The following is a 24,655-nucleotide window of genomic DNA, read 5'->3' as shown; positions in this document are numbered from 1 at the left end:
TAATGTTTGGCTGTGGGTCTCTGAATCTGCCTCCATCTGTTGCTGGATGATGCCTCTTGGATGACAGTTGGGCCAGGCACCAATCTGGTCACAGGAGATGGCCAATTCAGGCTACTTACCCATTCTTTGCTAGGAGTCTAAGCTGGGGTCCTCCCCATAGACTCCTGGGAGATTCCCCTGCGCCAGGCTTCTGCCTGACCCCAAAATGCCCACCCCTCAGCAGTCCTCAGCACTCTTCCCCTCCAGTTCTCCTCCCAACCTGATTGCTCATGTTCTCACCCTTACCTGTCCTCAGTCTATTCATGAAATCTCTTCTATTTCCCCTTCCCAGAGAGATCCAGGTGCTCCCCCATGAACTCTCCTTGTTACCTAATCTCTCTGGATCTGTGAATTATAGCATAGTTATCCTCATTTTACAGCTAATATCCACTTATGATTGAGTACATACCATGTCTGTCTTTATTGGTCTGGGTTACCTCGCTCAGCATGATTTTTTTTTCTAGTTCCACCCATTTGCCTTAAAATTTCCTGATGTCCTTGTTTTTAATAGCTGAGTAATACTTCATTGTGTAAATGTACCACATTTTCTTTATCCATTATTTTGTAGAGGGACATCTGGGTTGTTTCCAGGTTCTGGCTATTAAAAATAAAGCTTCTATGAACATAACTGAGCGTAATGTAGTCCATCCATGTCACTTGACACTGATAAGTGGCCACCACTAGTTTATGTATTTTGTACATATTTTATAACTATTATTAGAGAGTAAACACTTTCTACTTACCCATAAACCTAGAAAACAGTCTACCATGTCAGGTCAGCAGGAGCCTCAGATATCTGTTTCTAGTCTACCTTTATTGATCAGGATACCATGCCTAGTGATTGACCACCATCATGTAGCTTTGTGCAAAAGCACACTTTGATGTATACACAGTGAATAAATTGTTGAAGGAGGCATTTCTTAAAACCTATACCCTATATTAAATGACACATGGTTGTATCTGAAAACAAACAACAAACAAAATGACATCTTCAAGAAATGGACTCTTCTAGAATTCTGTGTGTCATTTCATTTTATTCAAATCTTTGAAAAGTCTCTCAAGAAAAGGCTATTTGGCTGTGAAAAATGAATTTTATTATAGAATCAGTTTTGTGTTCCTAGTATTGTATACTGTGTTTTGTTTTAGGGGTATGTTAAGTCAATGGTACCATTTATAGAACAAATTTGCTCTGCATCTTTGGTATGATTCCTTCCAAAATTAATTCTTGTTCATCCATAATTAATTTTTATTTTCCAGGAGAGGAGCTAGAAGCCCTTTCTCCCCTGAACTGCAGCTTCTTACCTAGTCTTCACACACAAAAGGTATGAACATTCTTCCAAATAGCCTGAAGGAAGCAAGTTTCCCAGGCAAAGGGAGAGATGGCTGACTGTGTTTTCTCCTCAGCCATCACAGCACAGCAGGTGGATTCTTTCTTAGGGCTCTGCTACAGGGCAACACCTGCTGTGTGGGCGTGTCTTGGTGCATCTTGAGCACCTGCAGAGACAGATTGTGCATCTCACAGAAAGTGTCTTTAAGGTTCAGGGGCTCTGGTTCTCAAAGCTAAAATAAGCCACTGAGAGAAAACAGGACACACCAAATCACATCTACGTCTTAGGCCATGCTGTATTTCCAGTGCAACCATGATGCATAAATGTGGGAGTCCTGCTGTAAGTTCGACCAGCCCACACGTAAAAGTCCACAGGGCTCTGGGTTTGTAGGTGTCATTTTTAGCCACTGAACTAGAAAATGCTATTTACTGAATAAGATTGTAGCCAATTTTCCTTTTTGAGGCTGAGTATTCGGTCAGCACTTAGCCTCAGCTCTTGGCAACTCACGTGTTTCCATATTAATCAACACCCTGTGCAGTAGGAAACCTCTCTGATATAGGTTAGGCACAGCACCGGGATGTCTTCATTTATTTTTATATAACAGAATTTGTTCATTTTATTTTACAAGTATTGTCCTAATTAAGAAGGGCTTTCCCACTTCAGAAAAAAAATTTTGAAATTTGTTTTGCCATATTATCTTAAACTTTAAGTTTTTGATCCATTCAAAACTTGTCAGAATAAAAGGAATATTTGCAGATCCAACTTATCTTTACCCAGATGGCTTTCCAGTTGGCCTGATGATACTTGTCAAATAATCCATGTTTTTCTCACTGGTTTGAGGTACAGTTTTTATTATATTTCAGGTTTCTTCACGTATTTGTTTTTATTATTAATATTTCTATTTTGCTTCCCTGTTAGCTGGTGTATTTATAGACAGTACCATTATGCTTTGTTACCATGATCTTACTATTTGGTTGGGTTAGTCTTCTCTTATTTCATGGCTGATTTTTCTCCCCAGAAGTTGGCTTACAAGTCTTGTTTGTAAATGTTTTAACCTTTATTTGTATTTCATATTCATGGATGTGTTGCTTGCATGTATGCCTGTGCATGATGTACACACAGTGCTCATAGAGGCGAAAGAGTGTGATGGAGCCTGGACTGTTTCAGACTGTTTCGAGTCCCCATGCAGATGCCAGGAATCAAACCCAGGTCCTCTGGAAAAGCAACCAGTGCTCCTAATCACTGAGCCATTTCTTAATACGAATGTATATATTTCACTAATAAACAAATAACATGGTTCATACTTTATTGAGTTCATGCTGAATTTATAAAGTAACTCAAGGCTTGGCATATTTGTGATTTCTCAGATGTTTCCCCTTGTTAAAATCCTATTTTGCATGATTTGTTTCATAATTTTCATTATAAAGTTACTACTATTGAAAACAGGGCCTTTTCTTCCACTATTTCCTATTACATCTTGTATGTAAGAAAATGCTAATTATCTTATGTTAATTTAATGTTTAATGCTTTTTAAAGTTATCTTGAATGCCTTATTTTTTCATTTTTTATTTTTGTTATTTCTTTTTATTGAAAATATTTTTCTCTCACATAATATATCCTAATTATGGATTTTTCCTCCCTCTACTCCTCCCAGCTCCATCTCTCCTCCTATCTGGATCCACTCCCTTTCTGTCTTTCATTATAAAATCAATAGGCTTCTATGGGATAATAACAAAGTATAATATAATATAATATAATATAATATAATATAATATAATATAATATAATATAATATAATATAATATAATACATATAATATTATAAAACAAAAACTAACACATCAGAATTGGACAAAACAAACAGAAGGAAAAGAGCCCAAGAGAAGGCACAAGAAACAGACACCCACTTATTTGCACACTCAGAATTCCATAAAATCACTAAACTGGAAGCTGTAATATATATGCAAAGGATACTCCTCTTCATCAGGTTTCCTGAGCCCTAAGAGGAGGGATTTGATGGACATATCCTGTTTAAGACAGAGTGTTCCAATGTTTCTCACTCTGTACATAATGTCTGGCTGTGGGTCTCTATATTTGTTTCTATCTGCTGCAGGAAGAAGCTTCTCTGATGATGGTTGACCAAGGCACTGATCTACGACTATAGCAGAATGTCATTAGGAGTCATTTTATTGCTATGTTTTTTGTTTTTAGACCAGTAGTATTTGGTTTTACCCTAGGACCCTGGCTATCTAGTCTTAGGTTCATGATCACCCAAGGAGTGTCAAGCAAGGATGCCATCTCATGGAGTGGACCTTAAGCCAAAGCAGGTATTAGCTGGTTACTCTCACAAGCTTGTGTCATCATTGTCCTAGAATATCTTGCAGGCAAGATACCATTCTTGATCTGAGGCTGGGTGTTGGTGTTTATGTTTTGCCTTTAGTAGTGAGCAGAGTAACTTCCTATACCAAAGACGCTAGGATGTGGGGGTAAAGGTTCTATGTAGACATGAACTCAACTTATCCATGTTCATTAAGTTGTGAGGGTGTTGTCTTTTGCAATGCAGCCTTGCCTTCAATTTGCAGAGAACAACCTGTAGTCTTGGTGACAGCCTGGGTTGTTTGGGGATTCCCACAGGGCCCCTTTGGCCAACAACTCAATTAGATATAACCCAATCCTGATACTGGAAGCTTCATCTGATGGAAAGAGATGGACAGTTGGGGCTCTGCTTCTGTTATTTGGTGATTTCATTTAGTTCATCTTCATATATGTATATATTTTAGGAAGCTTTCACTGTATTAGGTTTTCATACTACCCTTAAATGGACCTTAATTTTAGCTGTCTCTCCTGGTAGTCCCTGCCCCCATCTCCCTTTTCCTTTACCATCTCCACTTGATCCTCCTGTTCCAGCCCCCCTCCACCCACAACTATCTATTCTATTAAATTTCAATTTATCTTCCAGCTTATTGTTTTGGATTTGTGTGGTTATTTCTAAATCTAGCTACTATTATGTCCTGATCCCATATATTGTTTTTATCATGTCACATTGATGCTTTGTCCATCAAGATGTGGATTCTATGTTCCCATCTCTTGTATCTATGCAAGGATATGTGATTTCTGCTAAGTCATACTAAGAGATGTATTTTTAGCTTGGGTCTGCAGGGATCCAGCTGTCATGTTGTCACAAAGCCAATATAAAAATGTCAGGCATGAAGGGAGCAGGGACAAAGGAGTGTAAACAGGGTGGGCAGACATGAACAGAGTGCATGCTATGTATTTAGAAAAATGTCATAATGAAACCTATTATTTTGTATGTTAACTGTAGGTTAATATAAAGCAAAGTAGAAACAAACATTAGAAAAATTCTTCTAATTATATCATATGGGTGAGTAAAAGATTTCTAAACTGAATATTCCAATTTTTAAAAAGGACATGGTGCAGCCAGGCGGTGGTGGCACATGCCTTTGATCCCAGCACTAGGGAGGCAGAGCCAGGCAGATCTCTGTGAGGTTGAGGCCAGCCTGGGCTACAGAGTGAGTTCCAGGAAAGGCACAAAGCTACACAGAGAAACAAAACAAACCACCACCACCAACAACAACAACAAAAAGTCCCCCAGTCTTATTCCTAGCTCACACACAGAAGCTTATAGTGTCTGTAACTCCCATTCTAGGGGATCTGACACCTTCTGGTCCCTGCAGACACAAGTCACAAACAGGATGTGTAGATATACATGCAGGCAAAACAGTCACACACATTATTTAAGAAAATGACAGGTAATAGGATGAAACTGAGCAGTCACTTGGAAAATCATAGCTTCAGGAGGTCACAGTTCATAGTCAGCAGCAGTCAGTGGACATGCAAGTGAGTCAGTCTTTGAGTGACTGTAGCCACCAGCTGTTAAGCCACACTATCAGATATCAGTGGCCCATAGACAAGTGCATTTACCAAATCCTGTATGTTTGCTAGCCAAGTAAATACAACTTGAACTTAGTTGTAGGGGTGGCTTTTTATTGCTGTTGTTGCTGCTGTTAGCAGTAAGAAATGACTGGCCCAGCATTTGTGTATGTGTGTTTAAAGTCATAAATCAGAAAATCATCATCATGACTCTCTACATTTTAGTTTACAGGCTCTTACATTTCCTTCAACTGTATTAACAGGTAAGAAACCCACACCCAGTGTTTCCTTCGAAATCTAGTAATACACATCAATCCACATGCTTTTTTCCTAGTGATAATGCCTGTACAATGAAACCATTTCATTTCACTTTAAAAGGTATATACTAAGACATATCGTTCAATGACTAGAGGCCTAGATATTTAATAAATATGAATGCTCTCATCATTTTCTTTAATTTTGAAGGGACAATTTATCTAATATCCATTTGCATGCACATGGTACTTGCTGTATCTTACAATGAGTATGACATCATCAGTGTAATGGAAGCTTGATGCCCCATGGAGGGTTAAACTATCAAGGTCACTGATATTGAGACACAATTGTAATCACCTTTAAAATACTGTTGGCATTGCATAACAAAAGAAAATTTTAATAGCGTCATACCACATACCAGGATTTGTATTGGATTACTCTGGCAAAACTAATTTTCTGGAATAATTCCCAGTAAGTGGAGTCATCATCTATATAAGTTTATAATGTCTTTTCTTCTTCTTCTTCTTCTTCTTCTTCTTCTTCTTCTTCTTCTTCTTCTTCTTCTTCTTCTTCTTCTTCTTCTTCTTCTTCTTCTTCCTTCTTCTTCTTCTCCTCCTCCTCCTCCTCCTCCTCCTCCTCCTCCCTCCTTCTTCCTCCTCTCCTCTCCTCCTCCTTTTTCTTCTCCTCCTCCTCTTCTAAACCCATTGGTACTTTGTACATAGGAAGAGTTAGTTTACAAGGATTTGCATAAGAAATTACAAAGTCATGGCTTCAACAAAAGAAATTCAGCTCCCTTAGTTCTGGAGGCTGAAGTCCAAGGCCTAGACTTAGCAGGATTGGATTCTCTCCATGGCTTGCCGTTATCCCTCCTATGGTTTTTCCTGTGCAAGTCTCCAATATGTTCAAATCTTTTCTTATAAAGGTATCAGTAAGGTTGAATTAGGGGCCTCTCAATAACTCCGTTTTGACTTAACCACTCTTTAAAGGGTGTTATCTCCAAAGACAGTCACACTCTGACTTACTGGACATTAAGGCTTCAACATTTGGATTTTAGGGAATACAACTCAATTTATACTTTGTTTGTTCTTTGTTCAAATGGGTGAGTTAAAGGCAATTGTGATGGTAACCACCAACTCAGAATCCTTCTATCTTTGACCATGGCACTATTAATTTATAAAAGCTACTCCAAGGATGTGGTATTGCTTTGCTTTTCTGTTTCAGCAGATCTTTGCATGATATTTCCTCTGAGGTAGGGAACCAATATGGTGATGCTTCTTGGGCTATCCATATTTCTCTGAAGCATATTTCTAGAGAAGGGGCTTATAAATGAGTGCATTCACCATCAAGGAAGTGGGTCTGGGTCTCAGAAAGCCTTGTTTCATTTTGTTTCCTCTTCTTCCAGATGTTCTTTTTGCAGTCTTTCAGGATGCAGCCATTTTGTGTCCATTTTGCAATGTCCAGGATAGAATTGTGTTTTCCTTTAAAAACTGTTCTGAAATCTAGTTCTTTCAGTACATAAACCAAACTATTTTATGGTCATTGATATTGATACATTTGGAGTTTTTCTAAAATATTTTATGGTACTTGTTAATTTTTTTTTTTTTGGTAAGCATAGTTATTAACTGAGTTTTTCTTCTGGTTGGAATTTTTAATAAAATGGTATTTAAAATTGGGTATATATTCTGTGATGTATGAATACATTTATTACTAAAGCATACATCTTTGAATTATCTGTAAATTAATTACTGGAAGCCTCGTAAAAATCCTCTCTTTAGGGAGTCCTGAGCCCTTTGTAGTCAGTAGTCAATGAGGATCATCAGGGTCCTTTATGAAGTGGTGGTTGTAGATAGAATAAAATAAAAGAGAACACATTCATAGGTGCCTATGGGGGTGGCTTTTCTAGTACTTCCTAAGTTGTATCACCAATTAAGTCATTTTTAGAATAAATGTTCTAAATATTGTTGATCTATCTTAGTATGTACAACCAATATTCATACTAAGTAATATTTTATAATTGATATAACACTGTTTTCTACCTTTCAAATAATTATGTTCAAGAGTTTATAAGTAAGATTTTAAAGTGTTCTTTCTGGAATTATGAAAACATACCACTTTTAAGATCAGAAAATGAAGTATAGTCAACCTACTTTCAACAGGCCTGCCTCAACAGAAACAAACAAGAACAGACACTTCAACCAGGTTGCTAAGACTGAGACGGACCATGCAGACATCAAGTTTGGTTGGTTGATCTTTATTAACAGTAACGTTTGCATGTGGGAAGTATTCACAGATTAAATAGGGAGATTCAAGCACACTCAGGGTTTTGACTCAGTTGATACTATGACTAACCCGGCTCACTGAGGCAACCACGACTCTGTCACTACAGGAACCACCTATCCTGTCTCCTCTTGGGCCCATACTGTGTCCCAGAGTCATTACTCCAGCCACATTAAAGACTAAATACGAATGCTTTGATCCACACCTGCCCTTCCAACTTCATCATGTTCCTCAACAAGAAACAGTCGATTTTTTTTCTTGATTACGTGGAGTTATTATTGCAGAAATGAAAGTTCAATGACCAACTTTAGTTTTAAAACTAGAAAAAGAGGAAAAGAAGTCATCAATAATGAACTTGGAATAGAGTGCTTAAAACAGTAAGGGTGAGTTATCTTCGAAAGCAATGCATCCTACTTTGCACATATTTGAATATAAAAGTTATCCTCTGGCAGGGTCAGGGAGACAGGGTTGATGCCATGGCCCCTTTGAAGTTCTGTCTCCTCACTGCTGGTGCCCAGGGCCAAAAGAATTCAAGGGTAGCTCCATACTGCTTCTCCTTTCCGACTTGGATCTTATTCCAGCTTAGGTTTCTCTTTCTCTTCTTCCATACCTGGAAAGACAAAGAGCTTTCTTTGAGCATCAGATGCAGGATGTGGGAGCTGCTCCTAGAATCTCCGGCTACCATAGCTCACGTCCATCACCCTTCCATCCCTCCCTCCTTCTCCTAGCTAAGAAGAAAAGCAGTTTGCAATGTTTTCTAGAAACACCCTCAGTGACCTCTCTCCCCACGCTTTCCTGACATCTCAGCGACACAGCCTGGTCCTTGTGCTTCTGGGAGTAGGACCCTGAAGCAAGAGGACTCCTGACTCATTGTTTCACATGATGACTACTCCAGCTGGATTGCTTCTTAGCCAGCCCCCAGCAGCAGGAGCCATGGAGCTGATGCATTTAAACGGCTTCATTTATTTTTCACTTTGGTCCTGTCCATTCTCAAGACCAGGATTTGGGGTTTCTAAAAACCTAAGAGCTGCTCTTTTAAAATTTTATTATTTTTTTAAAAGCCCATAGAGCCCTAATTAGCCACAGGAGCTGTTTCTGCTTATGTACAACACACACACACACACACACACACACACACACACACACACACACACACACACACACACACAATTTTGACTCTGCCTCCTGCCCCATGCTAGGGCATGAACCCAGAGCCTCAGGCATGCTAGGAATCACTGTACCCCTGACTAAACTTCTGGCCACATACTTGTGTGTGCTGAAACTCAAGTTCTGCCTTGCAGGAGCCACCCATCCAGATCTGCTTTTCCTGAAGGATGTGTATGCACTGGGTCAGAAAGGTTTTGTCTGTTGTCTGCAGTGAATGGTTGGTGATGGTTCCTTTTCCTGGAGATGAAGTTGTTCAGGCTACTTTCGTAAGTTATCCTTAAATCCAGAAATTCCATCTGCTCTTCTCCCTTTCTTTTGCTTCTAGAGAAACATTTTCTAATATCCCCTAAAGTTCTTGAATGCTTTTTATGTGTCTGTTTCAATAGCAATAACGAATAAAAGAATTCGAAAAACTGTCTTTCTGGTCCTGTTACTATTCTTTTATAAATGTGTAGATCTCCAAAGGCAGAGAGTTTTAAGGGCAAAATCTTCAATGATTTTGTCCTTAATTACAGCCCTACTGCTTGATAGTGTATTTCATAGTAGATGCTCAGCTAATCTTCGTTGATAATAAATGCACATAGAGGAGGCCTCTGGAAACAGGACTAGCAGAAAAGCAATAAACAACATATAGGACCCCACAGTGATCAATTAAAAAGCCCAACATCAGAAGGTTGCGATTATTCTAGGGTTCATTAGGGATCTCCCTCTTCTACCAGCTTCTACTCCCAGTTAGCTTCATTGAGTCCAGAAGAGGCAGCGGAATGTGAGTCACTGCTCCGAGCAGGTATCCTCTCTCACGGTCGATTTTCACAGGTAAGGAACCGGCAAAGACATAAAAGAGTTTCCAAGATACTTCCCACAGATCCTGCGAGGGAAACATCACATCTAGGAACAAGGACTCAAGGAGAGAGGAGCTGGTTGAAAGGAAGAGTATACACCATGTCTCCCTTGTTGGGTGGGTAACCAAGGCAAATACAGTTAACAATACAGGCTCCCTTCAGACAGGGCAAGCCTGACACACAAGAGTGAAGAAGCTGGGGGTAAATGGGATTCAAAATTGTGTGTGTGTGTGCGCGCGCGCGTGCGTGCGTGCGTGCGTGCGTGTGTGTGTGTGTGTGTGTGTGTGTGTGTGTGTGTGTGTTGTTTGTTTTGTTTTTTTCTCTTTGGTCGCTTTCCTCTAGAACATTCTGCTGGTGGGTTGATGCGGCAGACTGGACCTCATCAGAGAGCTGAGACAGGCTGTTCCTGTGGAACACAGGGGACAAGGCTGACCCAGAGGGAGGTAACCACAAATATTCTTAAGCAGGCAGATGGCTTCCACTAGGGAGTAGCGCTCAGAGAGTGAGAGCCTGGAGCTTCTGCCAGCGCTACAACCTGGACAGGCATTACAGAGAAGGGGCCTGGGCTTGCACATGGAGGCCTGGGCCTGACTCCCTCCCCTGAACCCCTCTTACCTATTCTCTCTGTCCTTGTCCTTGCCTCTTACTCTTGAGCACTCTTGTTTCTGGTCTTTTGAAATCTGACTCTGGTGGGAGCAGCTGCCTTAGTCAGAGTTAAGAGTTTAGAACAGCGTCTTGGGTGAAGGACAGAAATGCTTCAGGGGTCGTGGGTTGAACTGCACAATCATATGCCAAAGTCCTGACCTACAGTGCTTCAAAATGTGAGAGAATGCCCCAGGGTGTGGCTAGACAATTGTTCCTTGAAGAAATTAGGCATCTGACTCATAGGTCCAAGCAATTGCTGCAGCAGATGCCAGAGCGAGACAGTAATCCAGGAAAACCTTGCGAAGGACCCTCTTCTCTGATGGTGTGGGTCTCCTCGAATTGCAGGAGAAACCAGCATTGTCTTTGAAAATTTTATACCCAAAGAAAGTACCATCCTGGAAGAAAGGCTCAGACATAGCATGAAATGGAGGGCCAATGACACAAGGACTTTCAGTCACTAGCTCTTCCTTGTTTCCAGAGTACACCCTGCCCGCCACTTGCCCCCATGATTCCAGTCCAGGATTTGGGGGAGGGTGGATCTTCTGTTCTCCAGGGGTTGGAATGCAGGGTCCAACCTCTCCTTGTGAGCCTCAGGGCTACGGCATCCAGCCAAAGAGGATTATTCTCAAGCCTTTAAATTAAAGGAACTATCCCCTGCTTGCTTTCAGATTTGCTTGGTAGCCATGAGTCCTTCTGCCTCCTTCATTCCTCCCGTTGGGAAGGGGGCTGTACATCACAGGCCTTCTACACCACCATGTTTTAGAAGGAGGTAACTTTTTGCCTGGTTTTGTAGGTTTACATGAACCTGGAGAACAATTTTGTTTTGGGATGAATTATGACCACATCTCACCCATACATGGTTTATAGGTTTATAGCATACTTCAGAAGAGATCCTTCCTTCCTTCCTTCCTTCCTTCCTTCCTTCCTTCCTTCCTTCCTTCCTTCCTTCCTTCCTTCCTTCTTCCTTCCTTTTTTCATTCCTTTCTTCTTTCCTCTCTTACTTTTGTTTGTTTATTTATTTACTTACTTATTTATTTTTTGTATTAAAGAGTTGATACCAGAATGGCTTTTGGGGACTACTGGGATAAGAATGCGTTTCATATGTGTGAAAGACCTTTATGGTAGGGGGACTATTACAGTACAAATTATTTAGAGTCCCAAACTTGTGATATTAAATTCCTAATCTCCATTGTCTTAGAATAAAACTTTATTTGGATGAGGTCTTCACAAAGTTAACATGAAGCCATTAGGGTGAATGTCATCAAATATGACTGGCATCCTTCTAAAAGGGGGAAAATGGGAGACCATATCACATACAGGGGGTGCATCTCTGAGCATGAAGATGAGCAACTACCAGCCCAGGTTAGGCCTGTGGCAGACTTTCCCTTAAGGATCTCATGAGGAACCAATCCTGACTACATCTTGCTTTGAACCTTGTGGCATCTGCACATGCCAGTCAATCTCTTCCTATTGTTTAAAATACCCAGCTTGTGGTATTTTATTAGAGCAAACACAAAAAGTTCTCACAAATGTATCTTGAGTTACTTTATTTGTAAAAGAGTAAATATTTGACTATTAATTTAACTTATTTTAAGGGCTTGTATTTCCTAGCAAGTAGGCCTGTTTTGTGTTTCTAAAACACAGAGATTCTGATAGTTCACTAGAAGTGAGAAGGTGCTGAACCTTGGGTGGAAGACACTGGCTTTGACAACAATTATTTCAGTAGGTCACTCATAGGCTTCAGCTTTCTTTGTAAAGCAGAGGGTCGATTTAGATAATTTCTAGGACTTATCTCCCTAGCTGTAATTGTAATAGTCTGCAAATGGTTTTTTTTTTTTTTTTTTTTTTTTTTATCTTGAAGTTGTAGCATAAACAAACCAGAGGATTTGAGTCACTGAAAACCATTAAAGAATTCAGGAAGGTATTTTATACCTTATATGCACTATTCCTTCTCATTGAGTAATTTCATAGTAACTGATGTGTGGAAACGTATTTTACACTGTACTAAACAATAGTCAACATGTGCATGCACACAAACATGCATATGTTCAGGTGTGTGGGCATGCACACCACCCACCCACCCCCACACGCCCACACTGCTTTTAATCTGCAGTTTCAAACTCAATTGTGAAATTGACTGAGTTAAGTGCCAGATGAAAATTAGGGAAAGTAAGATGGGCATCTAAAGGTGGCAACTGATACTCAGTTCAAATCCATTGTTGACAGAAGGAACAATGGGACCAGCATCACCACATCTTAAAATACTTGATAAGGAGAGGAAGTCCAACTATAAAATGAAAATTTCCAATTTTTAAATGTTGGTGCATAAAAAAAATCCCACTACGTAGACATAATGAATTTTTTTTTGTTAGTAAATTTAAGATAAAGGACTAGAGAAATGGCTCAGTCAGCAAAGTACTTGCAAGCATAAGGACTCCTGGTTGATCCCCAGAACACATATTAAAAAGAGAGGAACATAGTTGCATGAACTTGCAATCCCAGTTGCAGAGGAGGCACTAGAGTGTCAGATGAACATATTCACACACACACCACACACATACACACACACACACACACACACACACACACACACACACACACACACACGGGGGGGGCTGTTTCCACTTTTACCCTAGGGTACTCTTGAAGAGTGAGGGATAAGATATTTAGAATAGAAATATAGAGGGGAGAGAGAAAGACAGAAACATAGGATAGCCTTGGGAGGGTCTGGATCCTTATCCACTGGCCCAGAACTTTATTCAAAAGGGCTTTTTATAACAATGCCAAGGGGTGAGGCAAAAGACCTCCCGCTTGCTAGATACAACCAAGTATAGACCCTTCCCAACACCTGGTACCCAGGCCCATGGTCCAATCATCTTCTTATGCCACCTTGCTGGTAAAGCAAGCTCAGATCTCACCAGGAAACCTCTGTGGGATCCCACAGGTTCCCCTTTCTTAATATTTTAAAACTCAAGTGAGGCTACAGAGCTTAACTCTATACAGCTCTGAATCCACTAAAAGCTTGCAAGTAGCTGGAGTCACCACAGCAATACTCCTACTTCCTAGGGCTGCCACATCTCCAAGTAAAGGATTAGAGCATGATAAAAATGGAATGTCCTTGTTGAATGGGTCTAAGGTGACTACAGAAGTCTTGGTTGCACCAAGCCCTTTTTTAAATAAAAAAAACTCTTGATACAACAGCATCAAATAAATCAAACTCTAGATGCAACTTCATCATTAACATTAACAGTTTAACATAATTCTAATATAAATATTATTATACACAATTACAATTCCTACAAACCTACATCCAAAAGCAATGCTCTCAATATTACCATTAACACTTTAAAAACTTTAGCAAACATCCAAAAACAATTTCTTAATAGAACTATACAAAACATAGGGTACATTAACACAACACCAGTCCACTCAAGTGACAAGAAAATATTTATTTAAAGTAAATTAAATAGAATGAAGAACATTAACTCCCCTTTTTCTTTATAATTTTTTAAACTGCATCTTGAACCTGAGTAGAAAAAAAACCAAATTTCTCTATTTAAACAGTTCCATTTTAAACACAAAACCAGTTCCATTAGCAGTTCCATTTTACATAAACAGTTCCACAAAACAGTTCCATTTCAACACAAAGCAGTTCATGAACAGAGTCTATATACATAAGTAAAGTTTAAATTGTCCCAATGCAATGAAATCACTCTTGTCCATCACATTTCTTAAGCCCAAAAAAGATTAAAAACACAGTTCTTTTACCAGTCTTAAAGTTCCAGGAAGCACTTGGGTGGCAGTGATGCACGCCTTTAGTCCCAGCACTCGGGAGGCACAGCTGGGCGAATCTCTGTGAGTTCGAGGCCAGCCTGGTCTACAAGCGAGATCCAGGACAGGCACCAAAGCTATCAGGGCCTGGCTTGTCAGCTGCCCTTAAATCTTTGTATAGCTGTCAATGTCATAATGACTCTGAAGTAAACAACTCCAAATATGAGGAGTCCCATAACCAAACCTTTTTCTTTCAGTTCAAGTAAGCCTTTCTGAAACTTTCACTCTCTGCTACAGCTGCACTTTGCAATCTGTACCCTTCCCCTAAAGCCATTTTTCCTTCAGGGAAAAAGCTATTAGCTGGCTGGGGCAGAGTCCTTCCAAAAGAGACTTTCTTACAGCCTGTAAACAGAAACTGCAAGGCTTTTGCTGCTAGTTCTGTTCAGGCTTTTAGTGCTTTCACAGTTCCAGTCTGTCTGTGCCTCTCATAAACCGGACAGTTCCCAGGACCCCTGTGTCCTGAGGTCCCGAGGGCTTTCAATCACCTCATACCACATGTACTCAAGAGGCTGCCTCTGCTGTGAGCTGATGCTCTCAGTACCTGGGGTCCAGGAAGAAACCCAGCCATGGCCAGTTGTGGCTGCTGCACCCCTGGCTGCATTACCTGCTCTGCTGGGAGTCCTCCTCTAAGATTGTTGTCCTGTCTGCACAGCTGAATATCACTTCAGGCTCACCCGTGTTCCCTGAATGCACTCAGACTCAGAATGCCTGCTTTCTGGCCCTCCTGGTGTGTACCTCGTGGGCATCTTTTTATGGAGGCTTTGTCTCTCACACAGCTGCCATGGCACCCTGTGCTCTCCCTCTCCAGCTACTTGCTCAGCTCTCAGCCTCTTCCCCAGTGTCGGTGTCTCTGCCTGGGGACTACAGCTCTGGGAGACAGACCTGCTCTGGCAGCTGGGGCCCCAGAAATTTTTGCTGCACTCCAAGCCTCTGTGAGCTGGCTTGTTAAGGTTGAGTGTACCCTCAAGCTATGTCAGTCAGGCTTCACAAGCACCCTGACTGATTGTGTTCTCCTCGCCGTGGCTCTTCACAGCAGAAAGCATGCAGAACCCTGCTGCTTGCACTGTGTCTTGGGCATCTGCCACCTGCGCTGGGCTGATGCCCCGTGGGTCTCAGCTGCCACTTGCACTGGCTCTGGCATCTGCCATGGTTGGTGGCTTCTGGAGCTTCTGAAGCCATTCATACTGCCAAGTTCACAGTCTACTAGGTCCTGGATGCTGCCCTTGGCATCCCAGGTCCAGCACTAGGGAAATTCAAAGTCTACCCTAAGTTCCTTCCTTTCAAGCCTACACAATATCCGTATATCTAAAGCCTATTCTACCCTAACATACCTAAGCTTACATTTCTATGACTTACTTATACTATCATTTTCAAACTTAATTTAGTAGATAGAGACTGAAAAAGAGAGAAAAAGAGAAACCTAGATATTAAGAGATACATGCTGCAGCCTCACTTGGGCATCTTTCAGCCACTTCACTTTCACTCCTGAGAATAAAATATCGTCATCTTTATTTTTCAACTCCTTATTGGCAAGCCTCCTTATACCTGCAATGCCCCCCTCCCCTTTTCCCAAATCTCCGGTCCCAATTTGTGGCACCATTTTTGAGGTCCAGTCCTCACCTTTCCTCCCAGGGCACTCTTGAGTGGTGAGGGATAAGAAATTTAGATAGAAGGATAGAGGGGAGAGAAACAGAGAGAAACACAGGATAGCCTTGGGAGGGCCTGGATCCTTACCCACCGGCCCAGAACTTTATTGAAAAGGGATTTTAGCAACAATGGCAAGGGGTGAGGCAAAAGACCTCCCCCTTGCTAGATACAACCAAGTATAGACCCTTCCAAACACCTGGTACCCAGGTTCTGGTCCAATCATCCTCTTATGCAGCCCCGCTGGTAAAGCAAGCTCAGATCTCACTAGAAAACCCCTGTTTCTCCCCGCCCCCAACACACACACACACACACACACACACACACACACACACACACACACACACAGTTGAGGGGAGGCCATCAGTGGTAGGATGCTGATTTGACACAAACAACAGCTCCTAGGGGCTCCACTAAACAAATGTAGATACAATTAATCTCTAAACAGAAATAAGCTATAAAACGGTGACTGACTTTCATGCATGACATGTAAGACAACAGGAGAGACAAGTTAAGATGCACAGCTAGTTCAGAAAACTCAGGGTCGATGTCCATTTCTAACTCCTCACTCAAGGCTGCTGGGAAGCAACGTTCTTTAGTTTGGATATTTATCGCTGCTGTTTAGGCCACCTTCTCAAGGCAGTTGCATAGGTATGGTCAAATGTCTGCTGGAATTGAGTATATCCGGGATTGAGAAAGCCAGAAAACTTTTTCCTGGACTGCACATACTAACTTAAATTTAACTACAGCCATTCTCTGAAGATGATGAGGCAAATTTTCTTTTTTCTTTTCTCTCTCTCTCCTCTCTCTCTCTCTCTCTCTCTCTTGGTTTTTCGAGACAGGGTTTCTCTGTGTAGTTTTGGTGCCTGTCCTGGATCTCACTCTGTAGACCAGGCTGGCCTCGAACTCACAGAGATCCGTCTGGCTCTACCTCCCAAGTGCTGGGATTAAAGGCGTGTGCCACCACCACCCGGCCTCAAAAGAGATGGCTTAGCATTAAAGGCTAGACTCACAATCAAAAAGATTTTTAAGGGTACCAAATAATTCTATAATTTAAAAGAGAAAGATTACTGCTTCTGTTGAATGGAGGAAACATCATGAAAAGATTTATGTCTGGTTCTCCAAGTTGCGGTCTGAATGGATGAAAACTAGGGAGCATTTAGCATTGGCTGACATGTTGACTCACATGGTCTCGAAGAAGCACATACAAAAACAATCTGATTCCATGACTGTGTAAGCACTACTTTATTAGTCAAGTGGACTGTGCTCTGGCACAGTGACTGGCCCTCAGTCAGGTGCTCAACATTTGTGGACCACAGTCCACTTACAGGTGATATTGAGAATGAAGGACCGTGTCCAGGGAGATGTTCAGATCTCCCTGAAAGCCCCATACCAGCCTCTGGATGTGGTTTCTTGTAGGATTCAGATCCCTACATGTCTAAGCTCTTCCTTTTCCACCTTCCAATGTTTACGTCTTTTTACATAGATTTTGGACAGGTTTGTCACAGCTTAGATTACATTGTGTGTCTTGCCCAGGTGGAGCCTTTGCTATAAATAGAAACAAAAGAGGAATCAAGGCAAAGGTTAAGGGAGCTTTAGCAGCAATGAAATATATTCTTTAATGACTGCATCTCTCTGTGACCTTCCACTCTGGCAAAGGGCAGCACCTGGACTGTTTATAGTTCTGGCTTCGTCGTCGTCATGAGATTCTTCTGAGGCTACCAAATCCATGAAAAGATGGCATAAAGAGTGAGATCTGGTGAGACTTTTAATGAGGTTCTTTCAATAACTTACTATTTAATTTAGGGTCCTCTCACTAGGGCAGAATTCTGTTAATCATAGCTGGCTTCACTTCTGTTTTCCTGTTAACACTGTATTTTTTTTTTTGTATATAATTTTATGAGTATGCTTCTTTTATCTTTAGGTTTGGATGTTTTACTACCTAATAAGACCAAGTGAGAAATAAACCTTTCAGGTAACACTGCCAGCAGCTCCTAAATTACTACTGTAATAAAAAATGAAGCTTCCGCGGAGAGCCCGTGTGGAAGGCTAAGGAGGCTGCTGCAGAAGTCACCCTCAGCCGCGGCTTTTGTAGGCAGTACTGTTCTTGTTTCCCATGCCCTGAATGATACTTACTTCTCTGTGTATCCCAGATATAGTTGTTCAGGACTTCTCCAAGCAGGTACAGGAAATTCATTAGAATTGTTGTTGACCCAAAGAAGATGATCCTAGCTCCTGAGCCAATATGTTCCAGGAAAGGGTACACCCACATGCCGGTGACATGATGTATCCAGCACACCCTGCATTGGAATTGGAAAGGAGACAAAGATGGACTTATGGCCATGACAGATGTCAAAGCTGTTGTGTTACAAATGCAAGCCCATCACACCAACAAGGAACTCCTGCATGGCTCGCACTCAGCTTGTTAATATCTTGTATAATTCTAGGACAGTTACTTCAAGTGTGAAGTCAGCACTGGTCCATCAACACTAACCCAACTGCTGCCTTTCTTTGCCGGGTCTTTCCTCTGTGCTAGGAATCTTGTCAGGACCCCACACTGCACTGAGTGACACATCTCCTTAATCTCCTGCTTCCTGGCAGTGTCTTCTTGTCTTTAATGACACTTAAAAGGTTTTGGTTAGGTATTAGAAACTGCTGGGTGATTTAATACTGTTATACAACCCGTTTAATCTCTTCTTATACAATGGAACAATGGAGCATTAGGCAACCACCCTGTAATAAAGCTGACTGAGTATATGCCAGGTATCTTGCCATACCGCCTTTCAGTGAGACAGGGACATGAACTGCGTGCACTGGAACCACCACCCCATCACCCTGCAGATACAGGCTTCCTGCTTCTCTGCTCTGCAGGTCCTGCAGTCACGTCCCTTCTAAACATTTGCGTGTGCACACTTGTAGCCATCTTGTTTCTGGACTGGATGTTTCTGGCTCTGTGGAAAGAGCAACATCAACCAGCATTGCTTCCCAGAGCTCAGCTGCAATGTCTGCTTCACTGTCTTGGTCCTAGTATGGCTACCAGTAGTGGTTCTCTGTATTATTTGGTGTTTGTTCTTTTACCAAAAAGAGTACCAGTTTTGGAGAGTGAATAAAATATAAATACCTATTACATTGGGAATAAAGGTGACTTTCTATACTTTAATGTTTGGGGCTCCACTCTTTAGGAATGTGGACACACCCAACCACACAAAGGCTTCCTTCGTGGCAGGAAGCCATGGAGCTTCACTACAGAGCTTCTATGGGTAAAGCCCCAATTGCCAAGGAGATGAAACTTATTCTGATGCTGCTGCTGAAAGAATTTCACTTTTTAAATAAACAAAGTACGAACACACAGAGCCCAAATCATACACGAATACATTCACATGCATGTAAACATGTACAACACATTTATGGCAATTCTGCTTTATCTCTAGAATAATTCAAAGTGGAGACTGTAACACTTCAATACACTGTAACACATTAATAAAAACTCAGAGCATCCAAATGTTTGAAACCACCCATGTCCATCAAGAGATGAATGAATCTGCAGAGGGCTGTATGTACTACACAATGGAATGTTATTCTGTACAAGGAAGAATAAAACTTTAGTACACACTACAGCATACTGAACCTAGAAAACATGATAATAAATAAGTCAAATCATAGGACAGCTTCTGACGACTCCATTTGTATGAGGCACTAAATTAGGCAAAGCCTGAGACAAAGCACAATAGAGATCTACATGTCTTACATCTCCATCAAAAATGCTTCCCCCTCAACACATGTATCGAGAGATCAGTCCCCAAGGCAGCAGTATCCTGTGGTGGGGCCTCTAGGAAGTGAATGACTCATGGGGACTTGGAGCTAATCGGTGGATTAACCCATTGATGAATTCTTAATTGGCTACTGGGAAGTTGAGGAGACTATAAGAAGAAGTCCAGTTTTAGAGGAAGTAGGTGGTTGGGGCATGGTTCTGAATGATCTACTTCACCCCTGGCCTTTCCTCTCTCTTTCTTCCAGTCCCTGTGAGGTGAGCAACTTTCTACCTTTACTTGCTCCCTCATGAAAGCTGTCGGGCCAGCTGACCATGGACTGAAACATTTGAAACTGTGATGGGTAATAACTCTTCCCTTCTTTTAAATGGTTTCTCTTTCTCTCTCTCTCTTTTTTTTTTTGACGTACTAATGGAAAGCTGACTAATAAACACGGGGCTGAGGGGACTGCAGGAAATGAGGGTTTGTGTTGAAGGTGATGAAAAGTTTGGGGATAGACATGATAACTATGACATGTGAGTGTACATCTAGAAATGGCTGTTTCCATCGTATTGACTTACTCAAGCCAAAATACTTCTATTAAAAAAAGTCAGGAAATGAAAAAATTTTAAAGCCAAAGTACTTGTGGAGACCAACAGAAATTAAAGTGTTGAAATTAGACTGTGGAGTTGGATACGACCTGTTCTGCTAGTTCATGAATCACTGGCAGTTAGATCTTCCTTGCCTGGTTTTCACTACGGTAAGGAGGTATTGTTGCAGCCACTAAGTGGCATCCATGTAGAAAATATGCAACATTCCCTCAGCTTAATGTCACGAACTAGTAAATCATTTTTACAAATCAATTACAAAATTGTGACCTGACTCGCTGTCAATGATTCCTCCATTAGGCAAACTGGGGGTGCGATTCAACTATAAATGTTAATTATACTCTGCATACCTGCTTCTGGCACTCCACTTGCCTTTGGTGGACTAGGCCTTTCATTTGCAGCTCATAAAGATCACTTCTGATGCCAGGCCTGAGGTCTGCTCCTCCTCAGTCTATGTAATGCACTTTTGATCTCCACGGAACCAAAATACAATGCCAAATGATATACCAATGGCCATATCCTACGTGTCTTTAGATGACTCCCAAATTTATATCTCCAGGCTGGATCATTCCTCAAACTTCAGAATTCCATGACCAGTTACTATATCCATATCACTTGGAAACATGACAGTTTCAACTTATGCTTTCCATGCTTCATCCCTGACCTCTGATTCCTGTGTAACTGGGCTGCATACAGTGCGTTCACATGATCTGTTACCTTTTTTTTTTTTCACCCTATAAAACCCCTATAGGGATATTTATCCTCATTTCACAAGTAAAAAATCTGAGGCCAAATTAAATAAAACACACACACACACACACACACACACACACACACACACACACACACACACACGAACTAGGAAAGCCAGGAAAGAAATGCACAATTGATTGCCCTTTAAAACATTTTAATTATTCTTTGATAAATTCACACATGCGTCTACTGTATTACAATCACATTCACCCTCCCACTAACTACCCTTTCTTATCTCCCTCCCCTCCCTCTGGACCCTTTCTTCCCAACAAGCCCTGATTCTACCTTCATGTCTCTTCCTGAATAAGATTAATTAGGATTGCTTGCATGAGCATGGGTGCAGGGGATATCTGCTGCAGCATGGGGAACTGAACAGTGGCCACACTACTGAGGAAAACGCACTCTCCATCCCCCAGCCGCCATTAATTGCCAATAGCTCCCCAATTAGGAGTGAGGCCCCCAAAGCCCCCCTCCCACCCATTCTTGATTACCTTCCTGTTGCTGGACTTGCTTTCCTTAAGGTACTTGGTATTGTCTTAAAATACTTATATTTCTCCCCCCTTTCTGATTTTTTTTTTTTACTTGATAGGTCATCAAATCATCCCAGGTACAGATGCAGAAGTCCTGTTATTTGGGGTTACACCTGGATTAGTGTGAATGATATATCCACTTGTCCTAACAGGCTGTGATTTCATCACTTGTTTCCTTGATATTATCACAGTTAAATTCTCTGTGCAGAGATGACTCATGGCCTTGCTCATCTATGAGTGGAGAGTTCTTAGTTCTTGGATTGCCTTCAATTGCTGTCTCATTTTTAAAGCTTTCTCATCTAAGCGCCCAAATACCTATGCTTAAGGCAATGGCACTTAATGTTAAAAATTTTATCCTCGGAAATCAACAATCATGGTGTATGTGTGCATGCATGAATGTGTATACATATATATGTACACATATGCACATATTAATCAGTATTAAAAGGTTTCTGGACTACTTGCTTTATTAAATATACCTCTAATCCATTTATTTGAAACTTACAAGTTTTAAAAAAAATGTCATGCATCCATGTCTCCCATTTGAGCACTTTGCAAACAGATCCAGCAGAAAATGAGGCAGAGGTTGTAATGCCTGTCCTTGTGAGTCCAGTCTAGTGGGAGATCAAGCTATTCCAAGAGCACTTCTGAGTATGGGCACGGTTACAAAGGGCAAGAGCTGGAGATGGCTCAGCTGTGAAAGGCTAAGGCTCCCAACAATTACAAAGGGCAGGACAGGAGTGCCCCGGGTGCATAGGGATTATTCCCTGCTCTTACAAAGATGGCTCATGTACAGCTAGTCACACTTGGGTAGGCTCTTGCATGTTCAGCTTTCTGTCAAGCCATTCTTTCATAGCCGATATGGTCAAAGACTTTCATCAACGTGCAATAAAAAGCTTTCAACAGTTTCATAACCATTGCTCTTTGTCTCTCCTCTCTATGGCAAACTCTGAACTGGTGACTACTCACTGACTCCTCTGCATTGTATTGCTCTTCTGCCAACATAACTTAATTCTTTTTAAATATATAGTCATTTTTATTTTATATGTGTGAGTGCTTTGCCTGAATGTATGTCTGTGCACTATGTGTGTACTGAGCCTGTGGAGGCCAGAAGAGGGTATCAAATCCCCTGGAAGTGGAGTTACAGATAGTTGTGAGATGCCATGTGGGTGCTGGGAATTGAGCAGAGGTCCTCTAGAAAAGTGCCCTTAAGCCGGGCGGTGGTGGCGCACGCCTTTAATCCCAGCACTCGGGAGGCAAAGCCAGGCGGATCTCTGTGAGTTCGAGGCCAGCCTGGGCTACCAAGTGAGTTCCAGGAAAGGCGCAAAGCTACACAGAGAAGCCCTGTCTCGAAAAACCAAAAAAAAAAAAAAAAAAAGAAAAGTGCCCTTAAGCACTGAGCCATCTCTCCAGTTCCTCAGCTTCCTTTTTGGATGTCCTAATACATCATGCTGGCTGGTTTGAACACCATTTCTCTCTCCTTTTCCCCTCCTACCATTTTGACCTCTCCTTTTCTCCTTCTGTAAGCTCACTATTCATTACGTTAAATGGAGATTTTATAGTTGTAAGTGTAATACTGGTTGGTCTGCATGCATGTAAGCACACCACCTGCTTGTCTGGGGCCTTCAGAGGCAAGGAGAGGGTCAGATATTCTGGACTGGTGTTACAGATGTTGTGTTACAAAGGTTGTGAGTCATGAAGTGCGTGCTGGGAACTGAATCTGGGTCCCCCGAGGGAACAGTAAGTACTTTTAATGCTGAGCCGTTCCTACATCCCTGGACTTTCCCTGCAGCTTAGTTTCTAAGCCCTCCTCTCCTTTGTTTTAATGCTCTACATTCCCTGTTGATTCATTCATGGCCATGACCTCACACCCACCACATACATAGACATTTCACAAACTTGCATCTCTATCCAGTTCTCTTCCATGGTCTAGAAAATAGCCTCAGATCTGAAAGCATCTCATTTTGCACAGCTTAAATGTACTTCCAACTTAGTCTATCTACAGCCAAAGTTATTGCTATTCCTTGCCAGACCTCCCAAATTCCTCACCTCCGAGAATGGTTCAGTTTTGCAACTCAAACACCTGTCAGCATTTCTTCCTTTCTTCATGGTCAATGCCCTGCCCTGTCTGATCAAGGTTACCTCAGTCATCTCTGCAAGACGTCGATATTTTTTCAATGTCTATCACCATCTTAATTTGTATGACATTTATCTCAGTCCAGGAGACTGTAACAGTTTCTCATTTGTGTCTTCTTCTCTTTTCTCCACTTTTCTAACTGTCTCAGTGGGCACAGTGAGCTTTCTCGATCAGAAACAAGAATACATTATTACCCTGTGTCCGTGCTTTCAACCTGACAGTGCTCCTCCATTCATTTTTGTTATAGAAGTGGAGGCACCTGCCTCACAATGGCCTGCACCTGTCCGTTTGGCTCAGTCTCACTCCTTTATCTTGCTGCTCTTTATACGCTAGTCAGAACGATTTTCACCTGGTTCCCAGATTGTCCATGTTCCGTCCTTGCCACGTGGATCTTCACGTGCATCTCTTTCTACCTGCGCTGGTCGCTACGCATCCTACAGACCAGTGAAGTTGTATTTATCTTCAGATTGTCCACTGCGACAACTGTGAAGCCATCACTTTACTCAGGAAAAGCTCCCCCGATCTGCCAGGTTCATTCAAATGTAAGTTCTTAGAGAACCAAAGATCATTTTGATTTTTAAAGCTCCTTGACTAGTCCTTAGCTTTGAGCGATAACTTTACTTGAGGCAGAATACACATTTTGTGAGGTGAGAAGCTGTGTCTCTCTTTGTCACCTTAGCACTGGTTATCATGCCTGTCACAGGGCAGGAGAGTAAGTAGTTGACGGGAAGTCATTTAAGCTGTGGCAGATGAGGAAGAATTAGTTGATTAAAGATGGGAGAAGAGAACTTTCTAGCTAAAAGGAATATCTAAAGACCCAAGAAGAAGGGAAAACTCTAAGAGTGTCAAGAAGAAAACTTTTTTGCTGAGACTAGGGATCCAGTATAGGCAGAGCTGGTGTCAACCTGTGGGTGGTCTTTAAGCATTCAAAAGCAAGACTACCAAGCATGGAGAGAAAGA

General features: G+C 41.5%; 1 protein-coding gene across 5 annotated transcripts in view; it reads right to left on the bottom strand.

The window, feature by feature from the left end:
• Window positions 1-7,747: 7,747 nt before the first annotated feature.
• Window positions 7,748-24,655, bottom strand: part of Aig1 (androgen induced 1) — a 224,156-nt gene continuing 207,248 nt past the window's right edge. For 2 of the 5 annotated variants that reach the window (XM_042262260.2, XM_006976669.4), the window contains 2 exons: window positions 18,055-18,218; window positions 7,748-8,399 (listed from right to left, as the gene is read on the bottom strand). In XM_042262260.2, coding sequence (XP_042118194.1) covers window positions 8,362-8,399; window positions 18,055-18,218 — 202 coding nt within the window. In that variant the 3' untranslated portion in view covers window positions 7,748-8,361. Of the gene's footprint in view, window positions 8,400-16,743; window positions 17,467-18,054; window positions 18,219-24,655 lie in introns of those variants that run through there. The other 3 variants (XM_042262259.2, XM_015995590.3, XR_013045086.1) reach the window with 2 other exon arrangements.

The sequence above is a fragment of the Peromyscus maniculatus genome, chromosome 16 (assembly GCF_049852395.1).
Source record: "Peromyscus maniculatus bairdii isolate BWxNUB_F1_BW_parent chromosome 16, HU_Pman_BW_mat_3.1, whole genome shotgun sequence".
Classification (NCBI taxonomy): Eukaryota; Metazoa; Chordata; class Mammalia; order Rodentia; family Cricetidae; genus Peromyscus; species Peromyscus maniculatus.
The sequence above is the reverse complement of the archived record's forward strand: the minus strand, read 5'-3'. Positions and strand labels throughout refer to the sequence as shown.